Raw genomic sequence first — 24,341 nt, forward strand, 5'->3', positions numbered from 1 at the left:
CCTCTCAAACACAAACATCGTAGCTTGATTTTAGTGCATAGCAATAGCAATATGGTTTATAGTTCTTTTTTGTATTTCAATCAAGGTCTTTTCTATGATGCTCTTCATAGCAATAGATTTTTTCGAGTCCTTTTTATGTTATGGTCAATTGGAAAGTAAGATCTCATAGTCTTTGCCAATTGGTGATGAGTTGTTTACCCAAAGTTTATAGTTTGTTCGATTACATGTTTTGGATCTATCGTCGCTACTATATGATATAATTATTTTGGAATTTCTTTCTTTTAATGTTAGTGGATCGATCCCGTCTTTAAAGTGATGGTGTTTGTGTATGATTTTGCAAGTTGGTGTTTATGCAACGTCGTAAATTGGTGCAACTAACAAAATCTCCAAAAAATCTGAGGGTTTGTTTAATCCTGCAAAAAGGTAGTCTCTTATCTAACTAAATTTTCTATTTTATCATGGATTTAGTTTTTGCTTTTTTTTTTTCTGGCTGCTATAAACCCTAGCGTTCGAATTGATTCACACAGATCATATAAACACATCATATAAACACAAACATTGTATGTAAGTTATTGATTTTGTTTATAGTTTGTTCGAATTTTTTGTTTATCATTGGTTTTGAGAAGAAATATGCATGAAAGTTTGTCAATTTAGCTGAAGGAACGTTATTTTGTTGTTGTGCAGTCTTAGACATTGAGGCGGTAGGAACATTCAACATGTGTCACGCAGCTCTCAAGTATCTTAAGAAAGTAGCGCCTGGAAGAGACTCATCAAGCGGTGGCGGTTCGATTATTAACATAAGCGCTACTTTGCACTACACAGCTTCTAGGTATCAAATACATGTATCTGCAGCCAAGGTAATTTGATTAGTCTGATAAAGTCATTCAGTGTCTCGAGTTTTGGTTCGGAAATCAAGAACTAACTTAAAGGAACAATAGAATGTAGCAAAATGTGATCTTAGGAGTTTGAAACTTGAAACAGGTTGCAGTTGATGCTACCACAAGAAACTTGGCATTGGAGTGGGGAACTGACTATGATATTAGAGTGAACGGAATTGCTACAGGTCCTATTGGAGGTACACCGGGAATGAGTAAACTTGTACCTGAGGAGATTGAAAACAAAACCAGAGAGTACATGCCTCTTTATAAACTTGGAGAGAAGTGGGATATCGCAATGGCTGCACTCTACTTGAGCTGTGATTCTGGTATGCTGAGTTAAATAAAGCACACTCTTTAGTATAAAACATATATAGATGGTTAGATGACGTAACTCATTTCTTGATTTGTTTAACAGGGAAATATATGAGTGGACTAACAATGGTGGTAGATGGAGGACTGTGTCTTAGCAAACCTCGCCATTTGGCCAAAGAGTGGAGAAGAGGTCTAGGGCCAGGCGAATGATTATTACTATGTTTTGGTGCATATTGTACAAAGAATGTAGTATTAAAACCAAAAAAGTCTTTGGTGCTTTGGTGCATATTAATTATACAAGAAAATTCTCACAACGTCTACGAGGAAGCAAAAACGTCTAAGCCTAACCAAGATGAAGTTTCAGACCAGTCTCTAGCTCTGAATACGTAATTATGGTCAAAACTCAAACGTATGGCCGAGCTAGAAGAAAAGTACAAGTCCCTTGACTCAAAATCAGCAGAAGATGTTGGGAATGTCCTGAAATCAGTTGTACTTTACTCTAGTTAAAGTTGTAATGTCGAGGTTTGACATTTGTATAATATTAGGTGGTTATAATGTGTTGCTAGAGACCGCTTATAATCTATGAGTCAGAACTCATTGCTAATATTATACAAATCTACAGGGTCACACACCTAAGCAAATTGGATCAATAAAAAGATTTATTGCGCTTTGGCCCATTATTAACCCTAATTGATTAGGGTTAAACGTTTGGCTATATATATGATATATTAACAATTTTTGTGAGATACACTTTTGATCACAAGAACCATAAAATAAAGAGACAAAGAGTTGTCTAAAGTTTTGAGATTAAATCTTAAAGGAACTAGCATTTCAGATCTGATCCAGTTTGTGTGCGTGTGGATACTAGTAGAGGCACAACACTTGGGGTGCTAAAATAATCTCGAGATAATATGGTTCACCTTTGCGCTGCAGAATATCCAGGTATATTCAAACCCAAAGATCTAAATTTAATTCTTTATTTACACAGTTCCTGGCAATTGAATTTGTTTTTAGTATTTATTAATTGTTATAAACCGGTACGTAATTCCTTCAGTGGTATCAGAGCCTATGTGTTTAATATTGAATTTGAATCTAGTTTAATCTATATTATAATATAGATAAATAATTGTTATTTGTTTATTATGATGAAATTTGTGAAATTTAATTTGTTAAACATGGTAGAAACGAATTCGCCTAATAGAACATGACCGTTGTATTTTTATGGGCAGCAAACGAAACCAACTTCTTCCTTGTAGACTATAGATTTTTGTTTGAAACCCCTATATTTAGAAAATTTTGTTGCCTGAGAATAATTATTTATGTATTTGTAGGAGGTAATTTGACATATCAGACCACTGTAAGAAGAGAGCTAACGGACCTAAATGTCCCGAAACGGCAAGCGTATTCAGGGTGTAAGTAGTCTCTGATTCATATCTCTCTGATTTGATTTGGTACAGTATAAAATTGTCTACTTTTTTTTATTTTTGATTGACTCGTATTGATTGTGTGGAGGTTATTGTATTGATTGATGCGAATGTAGTAGTTTTTTTTTTTTTTTTTTGGTCGGAAAACGGGAGAAGTCTCCCGCTTTATTATTCATAACAAAAGAAAAAAGAACTACAACCGAACAAAACGTAACCTTGAGACCCCATTGGCATCTTCCAACAAAATCGGATTAACAATATCCGGTGGAAGATTAAAAGAATGGAAACCTAAAGGTCTTTAAAAAACATAGTTCGCTAACCCATCCGCTAGACGGTTAGCCTCCCTATACACATGTGACACACGGACTAACCAGTCCCTTGATAAAAAGCCATAGCACAAGCGTACTAGGAACGACAGGGGGTGAGAGTCACTGATCCCTGAAGTTAAAAACCCCACCACAATCTCCGAGTCTACCTCTAGCTCCAACCTCGCGACCCGCCTCTCCCAAGCTATGTAAAGTCCATAGTAGACCCCCCACAGTTCTGCCAAAGGAGCTGTACAAATCCCAATATTAAGCACAAAGCCTCCAATCCAATTACCTTCCTCATCCCGCAACGCACCACCTGCAGTCGCCTCTCCAGGGTTCCCATGCGACGCCCCATCCGTATTCAGCTTGACCCAGCCCTCATTTGGTTTCCTCCATGAGACTTGTCGCTCTACCTGCACAATCTCCTTCGTATTCCCGGAGAGCTTTAAGTGAGCAGCTGAAACCTCATTTGCCAAATCCTTAATGAACCGTAATCTATCCCGACAGCGGCCAACCTCTCACAAAACATTTCCACAACGCCACTTCCAACCCCACCAAGTTGCCAATGCAAAAACTGTGGACCAAACACTGCCTCCCATCTCACCGTGTTCTCCCAGATTTACATACAGCCACTCAAGAATAGACTTCTCAAAGAAAAGGCGTTGTTTGCTCACCGAGATAAGCCGTAGCCATATTCCTTCCATTGCAGGGCAATCTCTGAGAACATGGATAATAGACTCTTTCGCTCCCTTACAAACTTGACAGATGGTCGTGGTACTCAAATGTCGACGATGCCTTTCTTGATTCGTCATAATGGCTTGTTGTGCTACTAACCAGAGGAAGAGTCTCACTCTCTCAGGCGCAGTCACGCTCCATACTCGGTCAAAGAATCTCTTCATATCTTGTCTCGGCGCCTCATCTCTAGTAAGAAAAGAATAGGTGGTGCTCACTTTGAATCTCCCATCTTGACTCTCCCCCCACGATATTCTGTCTCTAGCTCCCGTTATATCATCTAAAACAAACGATTGTAATTGTAATCTGTTATAAGAAGATATATATGGAGCTATCGTCGCCATATCCCAACCGATCCCATTTCTCCTAAGATCCCTAGCTCGCATTCCTTTCCAACCCGCCGGAGGCTCCTGAACCAACAACTCAGCTAGAGGCATATTTGTTAGCCACTTATCCATCCAAAACAGAATCTCCCGACCATCTCCAATCACCCAACTTAAGCCCGGGATTACCACCTCTCTCATACCCAACGCTACACTTCTCCAAGTCGATGAGCAGACACTTCTAACTTTAGTCCAAGCACCATCCCGAACATCTTGTACTCTGTAGTTACATCTCATGATTCTCGCCCATAAGCTATGATAATCCTGAATTAGACGCCATCCTACCTTAGAGAGAAGAGCTTTATTCATATCCTGAGCTTTCCTAATTCCTAGCCCACCTTCACTCCTAGGCTTACAAACTCTTTTCCAGGAAATAAGATGCTGCTTCCTTTGAGTTACAGAGCTGCCCCATAAGAAAGATCTAGACACTTTGTCTAACCCATCCAACGTTGATTTCGGCAAAGCAATGGTGCTCATGGTGTGAACCGGAATCGACGAAAGCACTGCCTTGGTGAGTGTAACTCTCCCCGCAAGACTAAGGAATCTGCCCTTCCAACCAGCCAGCCTTGTTGTCAATTTTTCCAAGATATCACCGAAAGTGTCCTTATTAATTCTCCTCTGAAGGACCGGCATTCCAAGGTATTTTCCAAGCTCTCTAGTTGAGCTAATCCCACTTTCATCGCTTATCAACTTCCCCAAGTCCCGAGACACATTTTCAGAGAAGAAGATCTTCGATTTCTCTAGGCTAACTTTTTGACCAGAAGCAACACAGAAACGTTCCAGAACTCGTCTTATCACCCGAATCTGAGCCACAGATGCTTCCGCAAAAAGGATTAGATCATCCGCGAAACAGATATGTGAAAGCTTTGGTCCACCCTGAGAGAGACTAATGGGTTTCCAATCTTTCCGAGCAATAGAATGCTCTATAAGATGGCATAGTCACTCCATGCAAAGCACAAAAAGATACGGTGACAGTGGATCACCCTGACGCAACCCCCGTTTTGGTCTAAACGCTTCTGTTCGCTCACCATTCCACAATAAACTCATTGATGGCTCAGTAACACACTGCATGATCCATACAATCCACTTCTCTGGAAGCCTAACTGCCCGTAGAGTATCCTCCAAAAATTCCCAGCGAATCCGATCATATGCCTTTTCTAAATCCAATTTCAAGAGCATCCAACCCTTACGCCCTTTTTTCCTCCTCATCGAATGAACAGCTTCTTGCATAATCACTATATTATCAGCTGCCAATCTACCCGAAATAAAACTAGCCTGAGCCGGCCTGATAAGCTTCGATATAACCCGCTTCAACCGCATCACCAAAGTTTTAGTAATTGTTTTGAATAAAACATTACATAAACTAATGGGGCGAAACTGTGTTATCCTTTCCGGTTTCAGAACTTTAGCTATCAACACCACGATTGCATCATTCGTACCTTCTGGAAGTTTCCCGGAAGCGAAGAAGTCCAACACAAACCGACTAACAGAATCACCTACTATATCCCAACAATCCTGATAAAAAACAGGTTGAAAGCCGTCAGGCCCTGGAGCCTTATACTTCCCCATGCTTCGAATTGATGTCTCAACCTCCAAGGGATTAAACGGCTTGCTCAAATTAGACATGAAAGGCCCCGATCCGGACTGCCTAAAGTCCGGACGAGTTCTCTCGACCCAAGCCACTAAGTGACTCGGCCCTACCCGTTTATGAGGTTCTTTCCTAGTCTAATCCGTTTCATATGATTCCGTGATTCAATATATGAGACGAATAGAGTAAACAAACAATCGGATACTTTATTGATTAAGCAAAGGATTCGATACAACCTATGAGTTTGCATATAAGCTATTACAAGTCATATAATCGATCCCTAGACTATCCGAACTATCACCACCCATCATCCCGGCCTTGAGTCTCTCGCGCCTAAGCCAAGTCCTTCCCACGATCACCATTCGTTCCTGAAAGTCATAGAGCCATAAGTAATCTCATTTACTTAATCATATGCAAGTCCATGCAATGCTCTATATGCCATACACTACTCGGATCCGTGGAGAGAATTTAGAGAGGGGAAGATCGCGCATCAGTCCGGCCGATTCTCGGCAGGTCAGTTAAGACCTGCCGGTCCTCCGCCGAGCCGCGTCCCCACCTCAGCCGATCCCTACCCGGACCGAGTCTTGTGTAGGATGCACATGACCCGGATACTACCCAGCCCTCTAGTCGATCCTTTCAAGGATCCGACTACTAACTCACATCCTAGAACCCTTAGACTCAAAGTCTAGGATCCCTTACCTTCCTTCTCGAGGTTAGGTCGATCCGACCCTCCTTCTTTATTGCCGGCCACAGCCCGGCTACCGAATCCTAAGACTATTTATTCTCCCAAGAGGGAGAGAGTTTTAATGGTGAGTTTCTTGTGTTTTGGGTGTGTTGTGGTGAGTGGAATGGTCCTGGGCGCCCTTCCTTATATAGGGGGCGAATGAATGCTTCCCGAATCAACACATCCGTTCCTTGCACCTTTCCGAAGAGTTGCACCTTTCCGAAGAGTTGCGCCCTTCCGAAGAGTTGCACCTTTCCGAAGAGTTGTATCTCTTCGCCCATAACCGCCCAGCTAGTCCGTCACTTGTCCAGCTACCTCGAGCTCAACCGTCACTCGTCCAGCTACCTCGAGCTCAACCGTCACTCGTCCAGCTGCCCGAGCTGGACTGTCACTCGACCTGAGTAACCGTCACTCCTTCCAGCTGAGCTTGAGCTTTGGGCGAACTGACCCAGCTGATTTCTTTACGATCTTAGCTTAGCCTGCATGATTTCCCCTTTGTCCGAGCTTATGGCCAGCTCCTTCTCACTTGTCCGAGACTCCACCTATTTCTCTCAGACCAAGTCCTAGCCAACGATCCTATTGAGGATCGCGGGCGTTACAAGTCTCCCCCCTTGAATTGGATTCGTCCTCGAATCCGCATCAAGTTGATCTTTACCCATCTTCTTGAACCACTCCGGAAAATTGGCCTTCATCTTATTCTCGGTTTCCCAAGTGTATTCTTCACGGCCTCCACAATTCTACAAGACTTTTAACAAATCCCTTGATTTTCCCCGAGTCCCTTTCGACATTCGGTCCATGATCCGTACCGGCCATGCTTCCACCGTCATGTTCTCCTTTAACCCGGGAGGTATATCTTCCACGCTTTCTTCTTGATCACTTAAATACTTCCGTAATTGTGACACATGGAAGACGTTGTGAAACACATTTAGTTTTGGAGGAAGGTCAAGTTTGTATGCCACCGCCCCTACTCGTTCGATCACCTTGTACGGGCCAACATACCTTGGGCTTAACTTTTTCCTTGAGGTGAATCGCCCTGCCCCTTTGTAGGTCATCGCCTTTAAGTACACCAAATCTCCTACTTGGAATTCCAATTCCTTTCGACGTTTGTTGGCGTAGCTTTTCTGTCGATCTTGGGCTTCCTTTAACTTGATTTTTAAGAACTTCATTCTCTCCGTGGTTTCATCCACGATCGTAGGTCCAAACAACCGACGTTCGCCCACGGGCGTCCAACACAACGGTGTTCTACAAGCTCGGCCATACAACGCCTCATAGGGAGACATACCAATACTAGCTTGAAAACTATTATTGTATGCAAACTCTATTAACCTTAGATATTTCTCCCAGTTTCCTCCCCAATCCAAGACGCATGCTCTCAACATGTCCTCAAGGGTTTGAATCGTTCGTTCGGACTGTCCGTCCGTCTGTGGGTGGTAGGCAGTACTTAGGTTCACTCGAGTTCCTAAGGCCTTTTGGAAAGCATTCCAAAACTTTGACGTGAACCTTGTGTCTCGGTCTGACACTATACTAACCGGAATCCCATGTAACCGCATGATCTCGTCTATATACTTCTCGGCAATGATTTCTGCTCCATCCTTATCCGAGATCGCCATGAAGTGCGCAGACTTAGTCAATCGGTCTACCACAACCCATACCGCATTGTGTTTGGATTTGATCCCCGTTGGCAGTCGAGTGACGAAGTCCATCGTTATGTGGTCCCACTTCCATTCCGATATAGGTAGGTTTTGTAACAACCCACTTGGTACTTGATGCTCCGCCTTGACCAGTTGACAAGTCGGGCACTTGGCCACCCATCTGGCCACGTCTTTCCTCATTCCTACCCAATGGTAGTACCTTTTAAGGTCGCGGTACATCTTGTTCGACCCAGGATGGATTGAGAACTTCGATTGATGCGCCTCTCTTAGGATCTCCTCCTTTAATGCCCTATCGTTCGGCACACATACTCGACCGTTCACCACGATTGTACCATTGTTCGAGGTTTGGTACTCGGTCTTGTTGTTTAGTGTCCATCCTTTTATCTCTTCGTCCCGTTCCTGAGCCAGCCGGATCCTACTAAGCAAGTCGGCCTGATCAGTGGCTCCCAACCCTAAGGGTTCAACTTCTTTAGACAAGGCATTCACATGCAATGTCCCCATCATGTTAACCAAGTCCACTTGGCTCCGTTCCGCCTCAACTTCCTAGCGCCTCCTACTCAGGGCGTCGGCGACTTGGTTGGCCTTGCCCGGATGGTACGCTATATCCAAGTCGTAATCCGCCACAAGTTCCATCCACCTTCTTAGCCTTAGATTCAACTCCGGCTGGGTGAATATGTACTTTAGGCTTTTGTGGTCAGTATAGATTTAAACTTTAGCACCATACAAGTATGATCGCCAAATCTTCAAGGCAAATACTACCGCGGCCATTTCCAAATCATGCGTAGGGTAATTCTTCTCATGTTTCCGCAATTGCCTTGATGCGTATGCGATAACACTCCCCTTTTGCATCAGTACGCATCCTAGTCCCACTATGGATGCGTCCGTATAAACCGTATAGGGCTCACCTTCCTCCGGTAAGACCAATACCGGTGCATTAATCAACATGGCCTTTAACTCCAGGAAGCTTTTCTCGCACTCATCCGACCAGTTGAATGCGGTGTCTTTTCCGGTCAGTCGAGTCAAGGGTTGGGCCATGCTCGCAAAACTCATTACGAACCTTCGGTAATACCCCGCTAGTCCGAGAAAACTCCTAATCTCGGTGGCATTCCTTGGTCGTGGCCACTCCTTTATCGACCGTATTTTCTCCGGATCAACCGATACTCCTTGGTCCGAGATAACATGACCAAGAAAACCAACGCTCCTTTGCCAAAATGAGAATTTACTTAACTTCGCAAATAGCTCATGTTCCCTTAGCCGTTCCAGCACCGCCCTTAGATGTTCTTGGTGAGCTTCCCAAGATTTCGAGTGAACAAGGATATCGTCAATGAAGATGATAACAAACTCGTCTAAGAAATCCCGGAATACCCCATTCATCATTTTCATGAAGGCTGCTGGTGCATTGGTCAATCCGAATGGCATGACCACAAACTCAAAGTGGCCATACCTTGTCCGGAAAGCCGTTTTCCTCACGTCCGTTGGCTCTATGGGAATTTGGTGATATCCTGAGGCCAAATCGATTTTTGAAAACCACTGTGCACCTCCAAGTTGATCCATCAACTCATCTATCCGGGGTAAAGGATATTTGTTTTTCACCGTAACTTTATTCAATCCCCGATAGTCGATGCATAGCCTAAAGCTACCATCTTTCTTTTTCACAAACAGAACCGGCGCACCCCATGGTGAGCTACTCGGCCTGATGAATCCTTTAGCCAACAACTCCTCCAATTGTTTCTTTAGCTCCGCCATTTCCGCCGGTGCCATCCGGTACGGAGCTTTAGATATGGGGGTTGTCCCGGGCTCGAGTTCTATCGTGAACGGGTCTGACCGGTCCGGTGGTACACCACTAACGGCCGCAAACACGTCCGAGAACTCGTTGACGATCAGAATGTCTTTCAACTCCGCACTCGCCCCCACTTCCTTGGTTGTGATCGTGGCTAAATATGCCTCACAACCTTTCCCGAGCATCCTTTCAGCCTGGATTGCCGAGATTACCAAGCTTCCCGAGGTTGTTCTTATTCCTTGGAATTTTAACATACCCTCGTCCCTCTCGAATTGTATCCGTTCTCGATGACAATCTATGTGACCCTTGTACTTCCCCAACCAGTCCATCCCTAAGATAACATCATGTTTCTTTAGTGGGACAATGATTAGGTCCGCGGGCATATTGACACCGTTCACTACAACCGAGATGCCCCGAACAAGTCTGGTCGGATACATTGCCTGTCCTCCGGCCGCTCGTACCATTCCATAATCGGTGTTTGGTTCTTTCCTGAACCCACCTGTTTCAACCAATTCTAGACTAACAAAACAATGTGTAGCCCCAGAATCAAATAGAGTGTGCGTTACTACGTCACCTACTCTCAAGGTCCCTACACATTCCCTTAGAATGCTGAGTACCTCCCCTTTCCCATATGCATGATGCAATGCAAATGCAGTTATTGAAATAATGAATAGGGAGTTGTGAGAACGTACCAGTGATCGCCCTGAAGTTTCCGGCATCGTTAGCTTCCTTCGACAACTCATAAACTCGCGGTGCCACGGCTTGCCGCTTTGGGGGAGGCGGCAGTCCATTTCCCCCGCGATTGTCCCTTTGTCCGGCCTGCTTCTCCGCAGTCAACTTAGGGCACTCTCGCTTTAGATGTCCAGTCTTTCCGCAATAGAAACAAGTCCTTGTCTCTTCACCGAGAACCTTGGACTGTCCTGGTTCCATTCTTGGGCAACTTTGGATCGCATGGTCCTTGCTTCCACACCGGCCACATGCACCTATGGCCTTTCAGCAAGTTCCGCTGTGGCTCTTACCACAGGTCACGCATTCCCCGGTCTTAGCATCGGACTTGGTGTTATCCACCTTGTCAAATTTCCTTTTCTTATCCGCGGGTTTGGTGGGTTTGTTGGTAACCTCTCAACAACCTCATCGACATCCTCCATAGAATAAAGACGTGAGTAGTAATCGACAGCCATCTTCTCAAGTTCCTGCTGTTGTGAAACCCAACTCCCATCATCCGCTTTGAGCATTTCAATTCTGTTTCTCCGCCTCCTAACAACAGTCATAGTATGGAAATACTTTGTGTTTCGGTCTCCCAACTCTACCCACTTCTCTCGGGATTTCTGAAACCATAGTACTTCCTCCTGCTCAAGGACCACATCAAATTCCTTAATCAACTCCTCCTCCTTACTTAAGAGATTATCAGTTTGGTTAATTTCCAAAAGCTCTTGAACCACCTTAATTTCATTCATCAAACTCTCCTTCCTTCTATTCACGTCTCCAAAGACTTCACGGTTCCACTTTTTTAATTTACTCTTTAGAGCTGCCAATGCTACAGGCGTCTCTCCTTCCGTATTCCAAGAAGCCTGAAGCAAATCCTTAAAACCACTATGGGTAAGCCAAGCCGCTTCAAACCGGAAGGGTCTCCTCAGCGGATTACTCCGCACCTCTGGTTCCAGCTGAATATAAATAGGAGCGTGATCTGAAGCGAAGAACGGGAGGTGAGTAACTGAAGCTTCCTGCCACTTTAAACGTGTTTGAGGACGGCATAGCACCCTATCCAAACGCTTTGCGACAAAAGTACTTTCTACACGACCTCGCTTCCATGTGAATTTGTTCCCTTTGAATCCCATATCTATGAGAGAGAGCTCATTTATCCATTCCCCGAAAGCTAGTGAATCCGGCGAGAGTCCTCCATTCCCCCCGTTCTTTCGTCGAGTCTGATAATTGTGTTAAAATCACCTCCTACAATGATCGGCTCATCCACACTCTGCACTATCCGGCTCAACAGACTCCATAGTCCACTTCTTCTACTAACCGAAGGAGCCGCATAAACCGCCAGCAGATGGATAGCCGCTAACCCATTCCCCACTTTCGCGTGTATGAATTGTTCCGCTGACTCCACAATTGAAACATCTCCCACCTCTGATTTCCACAAGAGCCAAATACCTCCACTCTGCCCTCGCGCATCTACTCTGAAAGAATTTTCAAAACCCAAATTTTGATAAATTCTGACCGCTTTCTCACCACCCGCATGTGTCTCAAACAAAGCCAGAACATCTATTCGATGTTTCTTCAGCATATACCGAATTGAACGACGGAAGTTGGGTTTGTTGACCCCCCGGCAATTCCACTTTAAGCAATCCATAAGATATCTGTAAATCAAGGGCAAACGAATCACCGGGGCGACCTGTTATACAAGGGCAGAGCTTCCCGCTTCAGGCGACAAGCTTCCATTCACACCTATCCCTCCCTCCACTCGAGTCCCGGCTGAAATCAGGCTCGTCGTATCCATTTCATTCTCCCGGACCGATAACAGAGCACTCTCTGTGATTTTCTCCATCTCAGTCCTGGTCACAAAAATTCCTCCTCGTCTCCCCATGGTACCTTTCTCTACTCGAAGCCTTTTCCCTGTCTCAGACCGCACTACCTCACCTTTCGTTGGGCCAAAGACAAGCCCTTTAGTGGGCCTATTCGTGTTCTGCTTGGCCTTTTGACGATTCTGGTCATTGGGCTTAAAGAATCCGGCCCGTCTATCCTTCAGCCCACCTTTCAGCCCAATTTTCCTTATCTCAAGTCCTCCACCATCGATTCCCTCTCGAATCCCTTCCTTATCTTGACTAATACTCTTCCCTTGAATAAACTTACGCAGAGTATTAACATTTTCCTTATTCTGAACTCCCGACAAATCCGCCTCACTTCCCTCCACTGGACTTGATTCGATATCCAAGTTACCAAAACTATTCGATACCAGAATATTCCCCGAATTTTTTCCTTGAGTGATTTCCCGAAGATTGCGCCCTACAACGCCCGTAGGGCCCTCTATCCCATTGACCACCGGGACCTGCGGCGGTGCCGCCTTCTTCCTCGACCTTCTCACCACCGTAAAACCATCATTCTCCGGAACTGCTCCACTAACCACCACCGGAGCACTCTGAGAAGCGGCATTAACTTCTTTCTCTGCAATAGTCTGTGGGCAGGTATGGATCAAGTGACCATACATGCCACATCTTGAACAAATATTAGCCAAACCTTCATACGAGACAAAATATCTCTCACCATTGAGTAACAAAGTTCCCTTCAACGGCTTTGCCAAATCTACTTCAATACACATTCTAGCAAAGCGGGCTCGCTCTACATGCAGCGTTGTCATGTCCACTTTCACCGGCTTTCCCAAAGACCCAGCTATACCCATAAGAATGGACGTGTGATACAGAGACAACGGGATATTCATCAGACGGACCCAAATTGGTGTTGTTGTGATCTCATCGCGTAAAGGGTCAAATTCTGGAGACCAGGCTTGCACGAGAAGATAACTGCCAAACGCTCTCCAAGGACCACCTGTGAGTGCCGACAGATACTCATCCTCTCTTTCAAATCTGATCATAAAAAACTGACAAGGCAGGTCCACGACGAACATAGCTCCTTGTGGCTTCCACATCTCCCTCAACCTCCTGTTCAAATTAGCAATGGAGATATTCCGTCCTAAAACTTTCACCACCATGCACTGCTTCCACATACTATTCATCACATCCAACACTTCCCTACCAATCGTTATAACCGATTCACCATCTGCTCCATTCGGGAACTCTACACGCATCCTCGAAGAAACAAACTCATCATCCATCAAACTCTCTGGGCAAAGCCTCCCTCCTGCATTCGTACCCATCACTCTCGCCGCCCAAGATCCCCTTCCATCCGGCGGATCTCATGGAGGCCGTACACCCTCTCCGATCTCTGTCATAGTAGCATCGTGATCACCCGTAACCCTAGCCGTCATCGTTACCCAACTCTTCTGTTCAACTATCTGAATGTAGTAGTTTAGCATGATTTGTTTGTGCTGGTTAGATAAATTCAACATAAGATGAATTAAATTACTTTGTTTTCCGTCAATTGATAAACTAATTCAGTGATATTTATTGATAAACTAATGATTTCTTCGGTTTGGTGATACAACATTACTATTTATGATTTTTGTTTATCTAATGTTATAAAGAAAGCCCCAGCCCAAAAAAAACGTATCGTCCCATTTATAAAAAAAAAATCAACTGGTGGGAGCTAACGCTCGCGTCTTCTTCCTCTTGACGTGATTGGAATTCGTACTCGCAGGACTATTAAAAAATGAAATCCCGCATAAAGATAACTACTTTTCACTATCTGTAGATATGTGTTTTTTTTGCAATCTTTATTCTAGCAATATATGAGAAACAAAGTTAATGTTTATTGTTTTCATTATTTGAGATAATATGGAAAAAAAAAATGAAAAGAACTGAATATCAATTGTAAACATTTTATTAATTCGCTGATAAACTGATTCCAGTAGCTCCCTCAATTCCAATATGCCCTGTGTTGTGAATAGCTTGAATCTGTTCACAAATGTTAAAAAAATAGATTATCTATATTATTAACATATCACGATTATAAGAATTTTTTGACTGTGTTTACCTTGTAGAAATGTCTCTTGCAATGCTTAGTCTTACAGATTCTGAAACACTTCTTTGAACACCACGTTCATTGTTTCCTTCTGTGGGTTCCCTTCTTTGTCCACAATGAGGATTTTCAATCCTTTCTTTGAAGTGACCCTTGAGATAGCAACGTAGAGTTGTCCATGCGAAAAACATGGCCTGGGAAGATAGATGCCAACGTTCTTTAAAGACTGTCCCTGGCTTTTATTAATGGTCATTGCAAACGCAACTGTTATTGGAAGTTGTCTTCGACGCATTTTAAAAGGGAGTTTACTGTCCGAGAGAGATATCAATATCCTGGGAAGGAGGACTTTATGTCCAACTCTATCACCTGTAATGATGACAGCCTCAATAATTTTATCACACATTTGTGTTATTTGCAACCTCGTGCCATTCATTAAGCCTCCTTTTGGATCTAGGTTTCTTAGCAACATCACAGGACAACCGACTTTCAACCTTATACCATGATTTGGTAAACCAGATACCTTTAGACTGTTCAAGAATTCTGATGTTAACACTGGATTATTGGTACCTCCAATGTCAGAAGGATCTACAGAATCAGAACTTAGGTATAATTGTTCCTCACCTACACATAATATGACAATAAAATTAACCGCTTATCTAGTACGAAAGCCTTAAAAACATTTAACCATGTTTGAATACTAACCTTCGAGTTGATCAAGCATATAATTGTTGATCATACAAACGTCTTCATTGGTTGGACATAAAATCGGTCTCTCTTGAAAGAAAACCGGATCATTTTTTTCTTTCAATAACTTAGGATCTCCATAAACTTCCCTGCTTATTGCTTCAATTGGATTATCAGCGTACTTGATTAAAAACTCGTCGGGTATGTTAATCATCACTTCTCCATCATTTGGTAGTGCTATCTTACCATCACCAACAACTAAAATCCACTCTGAAAATTCCTTTAAATCCTTCGCTTCACTTGGACTCAAATCATTTGAAAACAGCCGCATATTTTTGGTCAGCTTGAGAACTTTGCAATGATTCCAAATATAAGAAGCATTAAGAGCAGCCATGCAAATCTCTGCCCTACCAGCACCAGGTATAACAGGTAGTACCTGCCTGAAATCACCACCAAAAACAACTACTTTTCCACCAAAAGGTTTTTTCCCAACACCTCCTATAATATCAGACAAACTCCTATCCAAAGATTCAAAACAATGCCTACTCATCATGGGAGCTTCATCCCAAATAATCAAAGACGCTTCTTTCAACAATTCGGCTTGATTTGAGCCACGCTCAATATTACATACAGTGAAATCGTCAGGATTAATTGGAATACCAAATCGAGAGTGCGCTGTCCTCCCACCAGCTAACAATAGAGAAGCAATCCCACTTGAAGCAACGTTAAGCACAATTGAACCTCTAGATCTTAGTGAAGCTGAAAGTGTCTTATATATAAAAGTTTTTCCAGTCCCACCAAAACCATAGACAAAGAATACACCTCCAGTGTCATTGTCAACTGCCTCAATGATCTCAGAATACACACTCTTTTGCTCATCTGTCATCTTCTGCAACGATTCTTCAAATTTATCCCTCTGTTCATTCCGATTATAGTTTCTTTCGTCAAGTATCAAAAGATTACTATCATCATCATCTTCTTCTGGTAATTGTGGCATTGTCTTGAAAGCTGTTAGAGATGTTCCATTGCTTCGTAAGATACTGTTGATTTCCTTTAAAGCAAACATCTGTTTTTGCTCATCAAACAATATTAGTTCTGCAGACGAATATAACATGACATGGCAACAATCAATAATCAAACCAATAAAATGTAAAGATCTATATAGAACATATATCTGTAAAATACAAAATTATGGTACCTGGTCAGTCAAAGTACTCTCTCCTTTTTCTTTCTATATCTTCTGATAGGTGTTCCCAAGTTTTTTCCCAAACAACTTCTGGTTGAGAAAAGCTTGTAGACTGGAGCATTACAACAAACAACAACGCAAATAGTTTCCAGTTGCCTAGAAACTGGTTCTTATTATGTCATCAATATACTCCTGGTCATCATCTAGAAAACCCAAAGCAAAACATGTCTGCTTGAAGGATTTATAAACCACACCATTAACTGTTTTTAGATCATCAAAACTCTCAGGTCCAGTTTGTGTGTTGAGAAACACTCTTAAATAATAACCTTCTTCATAAAAAGGTGGAACATAATTTATCCTTCCAATCGTATTCCCTGGTCGCTTTCTTTGATTGAAAGTTTTTGCTGTACCATCCCAGGTAAAATACTCTGGAATCTGAGTATATGTGAGATCTTTGGCTGTAGGACACCGTTTATTCAATTCAAACCAAGCCAGAAACATTGAATTTTGTAGTTCTGAACGCTTCAAAACGTGTTGTACCTCATCATCACCTTTAAAAAACAGAAGTTGTTTCCCTGGTAGGTGAAAGGATAACCTCTGAACGGATGTTGACCGGTAATGTATAGGATTTTTCAGAATTCTCCAACCAGCTTCACATGCTGATACATATCTGGTTAAAAAAACACAAAACATGTTAGAAAAATATGTCTAATCTAGATATAGCTACTAAGTAAAAGATATGTTTAATACCTGCAATCAAAGAAATCTTGAATTTCATCCTGAATTGTTTTTCCACTACTTGAGCTTGTAGACTTCTCTTTAGAATTTGTAATCTTCGTAGGCTCATCATGAGGCTGAACAACAACTGCTACACGATCCATCCCTTTAGTGATATACTTGAATAAGTACTTGATGGATCCTGTTTAGTTACACCACTCAACATTAATATGAGCCCTGTATCGAAGCGACAACTTTTTGTTATAAGGAATGACATATCCGTTATCAAACTTAAAACCACACTTCTCCACAAAGTGTTTTGTCTTTCGTCTTCTAAGGCGATATCACCTCATTCGTGAGATTATTGGTAGAGGTGATGTGAAGATTAGCAGAGTTTCAACGGATGCAAATGTTGCTGGTCCTATTACCAAACCTCTTCCGCAGCCGAAGCATGAGAGTCATACTGCTTCGATTGGCATTAGATCTATAAAGATGTGATATTATTTCTAGTGGGAGATTTTTTCTTTTATGATATGATGTTCATATTAAAATACATTTGGATTTAATTTCAAATTAATGAAATTCGTTTCAGTATTATTTATTTATTTGATAATTAAATAACAGTCCCAAAAAATTGATATCATTCTTATAGGTCATCAAGTACGTGACTTGATCATGAAACCCTGTAAGTGGAAAATGACATATATTATTGAAGTCCCTAGTCAAGGTTATGAAAATGGGACATTAATAACTGGGAATGACTAGTATGTGAGGTGACTGATGACTAAGTTTCATGGAGTCATTAATATGTGGTATTAAAGTCAATCACATATATATGTGTTAGAGAACACAATATTGGATTGACCCGTTATGAGGACTCTACAAGATTGTTATATGAGTGTCATAAGAGTTTCTCATCACAACTATAGAGTATAGTCCTTTGACCTGAGTTCGTCATGATTTCTTACTCATGGATTAGTTCGCTTTGACTCTTTCAAACGTCAGCCATAAAAGGTGATTATATAGACAGTGATTGGGCGCGTTATGAATTGTTTAAGGAACAGGGATGGAACAAGATGGAATTTGTCCCTCCCATATAACGGGAGATAAATATCTTTGGGCCTATCGAAGATTTGATACTGAAAAATGCGTGGCCGCGCTCAAACAAGGTGAATGTCAGTCGTTTGTTTTATCAGTATAAATTGGAGTTCGATAAACATGGTCTAGCTGAATAAGGATGACAATTTCTTGCCTTATGCTGAGATCGAGATATAGAGACAAAGGGATTATGGGAATAGATGATTCCAGTACAAGTGGGAGATTGTTGGGAATGTCCTGAAATCAGTTGTACTTTATTCTAGTTAAAGTTGTAATGTCGAGGTTTGACATTTGTATAATATTACGTGGTTATAATATTTTGCAAGAGACCGCTTATAATCTATGAGTCAGAACTCATTGCTAATATTATACAAACCTACAGGGTCATACACTTAAGCAAATTGGATCAATTAAAAGAGTTATTGGGCTTTTGCCCATTATTAACCCTAATTGGTTAGGGTTAAACGTTTGGCTGTATATATGATATATTAGCAACTTTTGTGAGATACACTTTTGATCACAAGAACCCTAAAATAAAGAGACAAAGAGTTGTCTAAAGTTTTGAGTTTAGATCTCAAAGGAACTAGCATTCCAGATCTGATCTAGTTTGTGTGCGTGTGGATACCGGTAGAGGCACAACACTTGGGGTGCTAAAATAATCTCGAGATAATATGATTCACCTTTCCCCTTCAGAATATCCAGGTATATTCAAACGCCAAGATCTAGATTTGATTATTTATTTACACAGTTTCTGGCAATTGAATTCGTTGTTACTTGTTAGTATTTATAAATTGTTATAAATCGGTACGAATTCCTTCAGATGATGCTTTAGAGAAAGAGGATAAACTTCGGTCCGCTTTTAACCAGGTTCAAGTGCTTGAGCATGAGTTAATTATATGAGACCAAAAAGGTAATCCTCCCTTCCCTTTACCTTTAAATGAAAGCTTTCACCCTCTCCCTCATCTGCATCCAAACCGGAGCGACTTTGTTCAATCGCTTTTGCACTTTTTTCTCTGCCTGGCAGGCTTTTCATAGTTCACGACCCCTGTTGAGTAGGGTCGGTATAGGTAAGGCAATCGATTCAAAAGTAGACTGAGAGTGGAGGTTTAGAATAACCTAAGGCGTACTGTAGAAGGAAAGAAAGGTAAGCAATCCCAGACCCAATAGGGCTACCTTTCTTCGACTGAGACCTATCTGCTTCATTCCCGAGTTTCACTTCACTTGGACACAGCCAAAGAAAAAGGGGGGCTTGATCCACCGCTTTCAAGTCCAGTTAAATTAGAGAACTCCTTTTTAGAAGAATAGGATAGAATCTTCCGAATCAGTCCTACTATGGTTGGACCAAGGTCATTTCGACTCTCTAGACTTTCTTGCTTCTTTCCATCCTGAGAAGTAGATCCTTTGGACCTTTTCTTTCCTGTTGAACGAGTGGATGTTTTGAACGAGTGTTGAGCGAGTGAAATGCCCCATAAGCTATAAGGGCGAGCTATCTCTTTAGATTCTGTGAGCTGCGATTGAACTGAACGTTCCAAGTGCATCCAGCAGGAATCGAACCTACTTGCCTCTTTATTAGGTTGGGCGCTTTAACCATTCAGCCATGGATGCAAAGAGAGCGAGTGAACTAGGTTTTGGTATTCCTTCTCGAGCTTCAATTTCTTCCGTTATAGGAGATTCGAGAAAAGATGGAATAGGAAGACGTGTTTCCAGAACAAACAAGATACGGGTTGAGAAGGGGAAGTTAGCAAAGTTAGACAAGATTGGAATGGGCATAGGAACATGTATTGATGTACCAGATCGGCTAATGCTCCCAGGTTGATGCGATGTATTCCACCAGTTGACTGAAGACTTTATTATTGGTATATCGATCGGTCCAGCACGAATTGAAATAGAAGCCGGTTCGACAGGAAGCTTTTGAAAACGCAGTGCACCCAGGTAAATAAGAAACGAGATGAATACAGAGGTCAAACGAGCATCCCACACCCAAAAGGTCCCCCACATTGGTCTTCCCCGAAACCCCCCAGTAACTAAGGTAAACAACGTAAAAAAAGCACCCATTTCTATACCGGTTCCGGAAGAGCGAAGATAAAGGGGATGTTTTGTTAATAGGAACAAGAAAGTGTTTATAGCCGTGGCGATATAAACAATAATACTCATCCGAGCCGCAGGAACATGTACATAGAGAATACGAGAATTTCCACCTTGTTGAAGATCTAGTGGTGCTACCCCAAGACTTAAATGAATAGCCATCGCTGTTAAGAACAACCAAGACCCAATGAGAATTTGCGCGTAGCTTCTGGTCTTTGACATCAAAAAAGAAGGTTGTAATAACGAAACGGACATGTGCAAATTTTGTCCTAGCTAGTGGAACAAGAAAGACATGGATCTATAATACGCAATCAAAGGATTTCCCCCAACGAATAATTCCCCCTCCCCTGCTTTGTTTGTTTTCGCTCTGCTTGTGCGTGGCACTCCTTGCTGGCGGAGCGGCGCATAGCGAAAAAAAGAAAAAAGGAAACTCACCACCAAAAGATCAGTCCAATAATCCCACTCACTGGTAAATAGCGCAATACTTCTTCGTGAATCTCCGCTATTTGAATATGGAACATCATAACAACGAAAAGGAATGAAACGGCTATAGCTCCTATATGAACTACCGGGAAGATCATAGCGAAGAAGTCGAGACCTAACAAAAGACGTAAACCTGAAATGGCGGTTTAGTCGTCGGAATCGCTTTTATTTATGTCGTAGTCAGACAGCAATTCCAGTAGCTCCACCCAAAACTTGTCTCCGTTTTTTCCTAACCGGGAATAAAGATAGTAGAATCTTTTCTTACGCCGATCGATATCGATCATTTCATGTTCAGTCATCACAACATTTATTGCTCGTTCTATATCCCGTTCATCCGGAATATGGTAACCTTCGGATACTAAGAGTTCATGTGTTTTTGCTATTATTTTTGCCTTGATTTTTTCGCATTTATCACTCTCTGCTTTTACTTGCTCCCCGATGGTATCTGTGTTTTGATCCTCTACCTCGAGGTTCAAGAAAAGGCGTTTTGAGCCACTTTCCTTGTACTCTTTCGACCAGAAAGGTGAACCCCTCTGCTGATCGTGAGAGTGCTCATTCTCATGAGCATAATATCCTTCTAAAAGACCACCCTCAGATGGATTTGTCGGGGGCATTGGCGTATTTCCTCCTCCTAGTCCTCCGGATACCACCGGGTAGAACTGAGAAATGGCACGACTTAAGTCGTCCATCCACAAGTATCCTACAGCAAATAAAGATTTACAGAGAATAACTGAAATAACATAAAACCAAATCAGTTGCCATTTTTTGGAAAGTTTGTTTATAATAGGAAGCGAACAAAAGGAATCTAAAAGGACTTTTATGCTGCAAAAGACTGGGATGGGAAACAAAACAGAATGTACAAAACGGATAATACGTGTAACCAGCAAACCAAAGACCAAAACTTCAGTACGGTCCGTGCGCCGTTTTTCTTCTCTACCATGACGAATCAATTGATTAAACGTGGGCATTATTCTCTTTCCTTTCTTTTTCCCCCCATTTTGTGCCCTATCACTTTACTCCCGATCCGAAGCACCCCTTTTCCATTCATATAGAAATCCAATCGTCAAAATAAATAAAAAGAGTCCATCATGGACCAAAATCTGCCCGAGACAAAGCTGAGCTGTCAAATAAGACCAACAAGGGATAAGATAGGGAGGCTCCTCTAAAGCTGGAACCTCTTCCAACCCCAGCACGGCTCTTCCCCGTCGACTCCTCGTACGCGTATCACAGGGGCAAACACGCCTTCAAAACATCTGGATCATACAAACTTCTCATTCAGTGGAAAAAACCTTACCAAGACTAGTTGCCTCAACGAATTGATATGCTTTTGCTTTTTGTGACACCGGCGCGAATGCTGAATACGGAGGAATACAATGAAATCAGAACAAAGCAGGTAGACCAAGCTAGCTTACAGAATTCGAGGAATTCAAACTCAGAATAAGCTCTTTTATTAGCACGTTTGGTAGCCAGAAAGGAAAGAGGTTCTCATTCACAGTGCCTTCTCCTTCTGTGATCACTGATCAAAAGGACATTCATTCAGTAAGGGATTGATCCTCAAAGTGGTTCTTTTAGCACAATGAATTACTTATCTTATAATGAATTACTTATCTTATATAGTAGTGTAACCTTCTCTTCGTACAAAAAAGCCTATTCTGAAAGCCGTCTTTCAATGCCTGTACCCTAGGGCGAGCTAGGTTCAAGGGTACGCACCTAGTAGCTGCGAGCCTAAGATTAAAGGCAAGTTCCCTTGGTTCGGCACGCTTTCACTCAGTATGATAGGCTACGGTCAGATTCGCTCGGTCTAGGTATCACCTTGATGCGCGTAGTTATTGCCTTGATCCCTTTCCTTTGCTCGGGTCATTCCATTGCCTAAAAAAGTGAGCCTGGATCTTCGGAGAAAGGATTTTAGAGCTCTGTGGAGAAAGTCTTGAAATATTGGATGCTTTCTTTCGTGGTTAGGCGGGCATGGCATCAACTCTGTATAGGTGGGTTGGCCCGGCCGGCCAAAGCTAGATATAGATCGGTTGGCACTGGATCTGCTGGATAGAGGTAGCGGCACAGACAGCTACGGATGGATAGAATTACGTCAGCTTGTCGGGTCAGTAGATATGCCCAGGATCCATTTTGACTAGAAATGAAATGGTACAGAGAAGCGCAGTGAGCGGTAGCAACCATTGACTACTCGGGCCGGGCCTTGCAGCCAGAAAATGGGACTCGATCAGCTCAGCCCATTGACTCTTTTATGGGGAACTATTAGAGACCTAGGAAAGTCAAGATGCCACCGGGGCGTAGAAAGAAAAAGGCTTCTTCGGCATGATAGCTCTGCTCTGTCGGATAATATGAGCCCCTTATGGAACAGCTCACTCCGGGGTGATTCTGGTTTAGTCATAGAATACAGTAAATCCATGCGTTTGTCTTCGCCTTTTCGGAAGACCAAGACAGCTAGACGATAGATTAACCAAAGCCATAAAGAGAAGATCGATATCGCACAGAAATCCTGGATCTATCAAAAAAGCCCGCCAAAGGTGTCCTCACATGAAATCATGAAAAGGATCCGAGCCCATCAAAGACTCTACTACATGAAAGGATCTGAATCTATCCAAATAGCTGTGGCCCATGATCCAAGGGACCCGCAACCAGTCAATCATGCTATCCTTACCTTCCAACCAATCGGAAAAAATTACGTTCAATTCAGGATCGAATACATCTTTGGCTTATGAGTTATGCGTTTTCTCTTCTTGGCACTTTATGTCTGCTAGTGCATAATCATGCTTATGGAAATAGTGGAGGTTGAGCAGTTTCCCTGATGAAGAGAACTCTCCTTCTCTAAACAAGCTTGCCTGTGGGCGTCGAGTAAGAGCATCTGGGAATTGATCTTTTACGAGACAGCCCGGAGTTGGTCTCGTGGCTAGGTCTTTAACCGAACCGGTTCGGAATAGAAAGTCTCGGTCAATGAAGTGGAGTGGGCTGAAACAGAAAGTTGGGTATTGTATTTTTATGCTCGCTTGGCCGGAATCCCCTATAGTGCTTTTCGGGCGAAGTGACGGATTACTTTTTGAGTGACTACCCTCAGTCTTTCAGAGCCTCGGGATAAGCTGTTCTTGTTTCATAAGCAAATGTGGCAACCTGGTGGTATAGTGAGCTCTCTCTCTGGATTAAGCTTCGGTCATTGATAGAGAGGAATCACCTAGCCTAGCATTAGACTCGACTAGCTAGCCTTCCTTGGGCGGATTGCTTTGAATAGCGTAGTTTTCTTAGCTCCGGGGACTGCCTTATCTACACTATGAGAAATGTTAGATGCAACCATTATAGTATAGATATATTCTTAGATGATTACTATATGTGATTTCTTTCATACAGTCTTAACAAATATAGAGATCTTCACCATAGGAGACTAGCTTGAACTAAATCCTCCAACCTTAAAGCAGTATGAGAGAGGACGGATACCAGAAAGAATCACCTCGGAGCCGCTATGCCACTATGAGAAACGTTATACTATAGATAGACATGAGATGATATTCTATAAGGAATACAATGTTTGAAAAGCAAGAATAGATAGAGTTGAAAGAAAGGCGCTCGTATAGAGCCCTCGACTATGTATCGGACATATGGCAGGTTGGGAAAGCGCGCTTGGAAAAGAAAGACTATCCTCGAGGTAAATGTAAATCAATC

At 42.5% G+C, this 24,341-nt stretch overlaps 3 protein-coding genes and 4 pseudogenes across 6 annotated transcripts; 1 reads left to right on the forward strand and 6 right to left on the reverse strand.

The window, feature by feature from the left end:
* Window positions 1-716: 716 nt before the first annotated feature.
* AT2G07640 (NAD(P)-binding Rossmann-fold superfamily protein) lies at window positions 717-1,400 on the forward strand (the record flags this gene model as incomplete). The annotated part of the gene is made up of 3 exons (NM_126724.1): window positions 717-857; window positions 982-1,204; window positions 1,294-1,400. The coding sequence occupies 3 exons, from the start codon at window positions 717-719 to the stop codon at window positions 1,398-1,400; spliced, it is 471 nt and encodes a 156-aa protein (NP_178765.1).
* A 1,512-nt stretch (window positions 1,401-2,912) lies between these two features.
* Window positions 2,913-5,681, reverse strand: AT2G07650 (annotated as a pseudogene; the record flags this gene model as incomplete). Its single annotated transcript has 1 exon — window positions 2,913-5,681.
* Window positions 5,682-7,011: 1,330 nt separating this feature from the next.
* On the reverse strand, window positions 7,012-11,678 carry AT2G07660 (annotated as a pseudogene; the record flags this gene model as incomplete). Its single annotated transcript has 1 exon — window positions 7,012-11,678.
* Window positions 11,679-14,462: 2,784 nt separating this feature from the next.
* AT2G07744 lies at window positions 14,463-17,336 on the reverse strand (annotated as a pseudogene; the record flags this gene model as incomplete). The annotated part of the gene is made up of 1 exon: window positions 14,463-17,336.
* A 2,298-nt stretch (window positions 17,337-19,634) lies between these two features.
* Window positions 19,635-19,706, reverse strand: AT2G07742 (annotated as a pseudogene).
* ABCI5 (Cytochrome C assembly protein) lies at window positions 19,671-20,441 on the reverse strand (the record flags this gene model as incomplete). Its single annotated transcript, NM_201706.1, has 1 exon — window positions 19,671-20,441. The coding sequence occupies one exon, from the start codon at window positions 20,439-20,441 to the stop codon at window positions 19,671-19,673; it is 771 nt and encodes a 256-aa protein (NP_973435.1).
* A 30-nt stretch (window positions 20,442-20,471) lies between these two features.
* AT2G07773 (cytochrome B/B6 protein) lies at window positions 20,472-22,241 on the reverse strand. Its single transcript, NM_201707.2, has one exon. The coding sequence runs from the start codon at window positions 21,635-21,637 to the stop codon at window positions 20,816-20,818; it is 822 nt and encodes a 273-aa protein (NP_973436.1). The 5' UTR covers window positions 21,638-22,241; the 3' UTR covers window positions 20,472-20,815.
* Between the last annotated feature and the right edge of the window lie 2,100 nt (window positions 22,242-24,341).

The sequence above is a fragment of the Arabidopsis thaliana genome, chromosome 2, assembly GCF_000001735.4.
Source record: "Arabidopsis thaliana chromosome 2, partial sequence".
Taxonomy (NCBI): Eukaryota; Viridiplantae; Streptophyta; class Magnoliopsida; order Brassicales; family Brassicaceae; genus Arabidopsis; species Arabidopsis thaliana.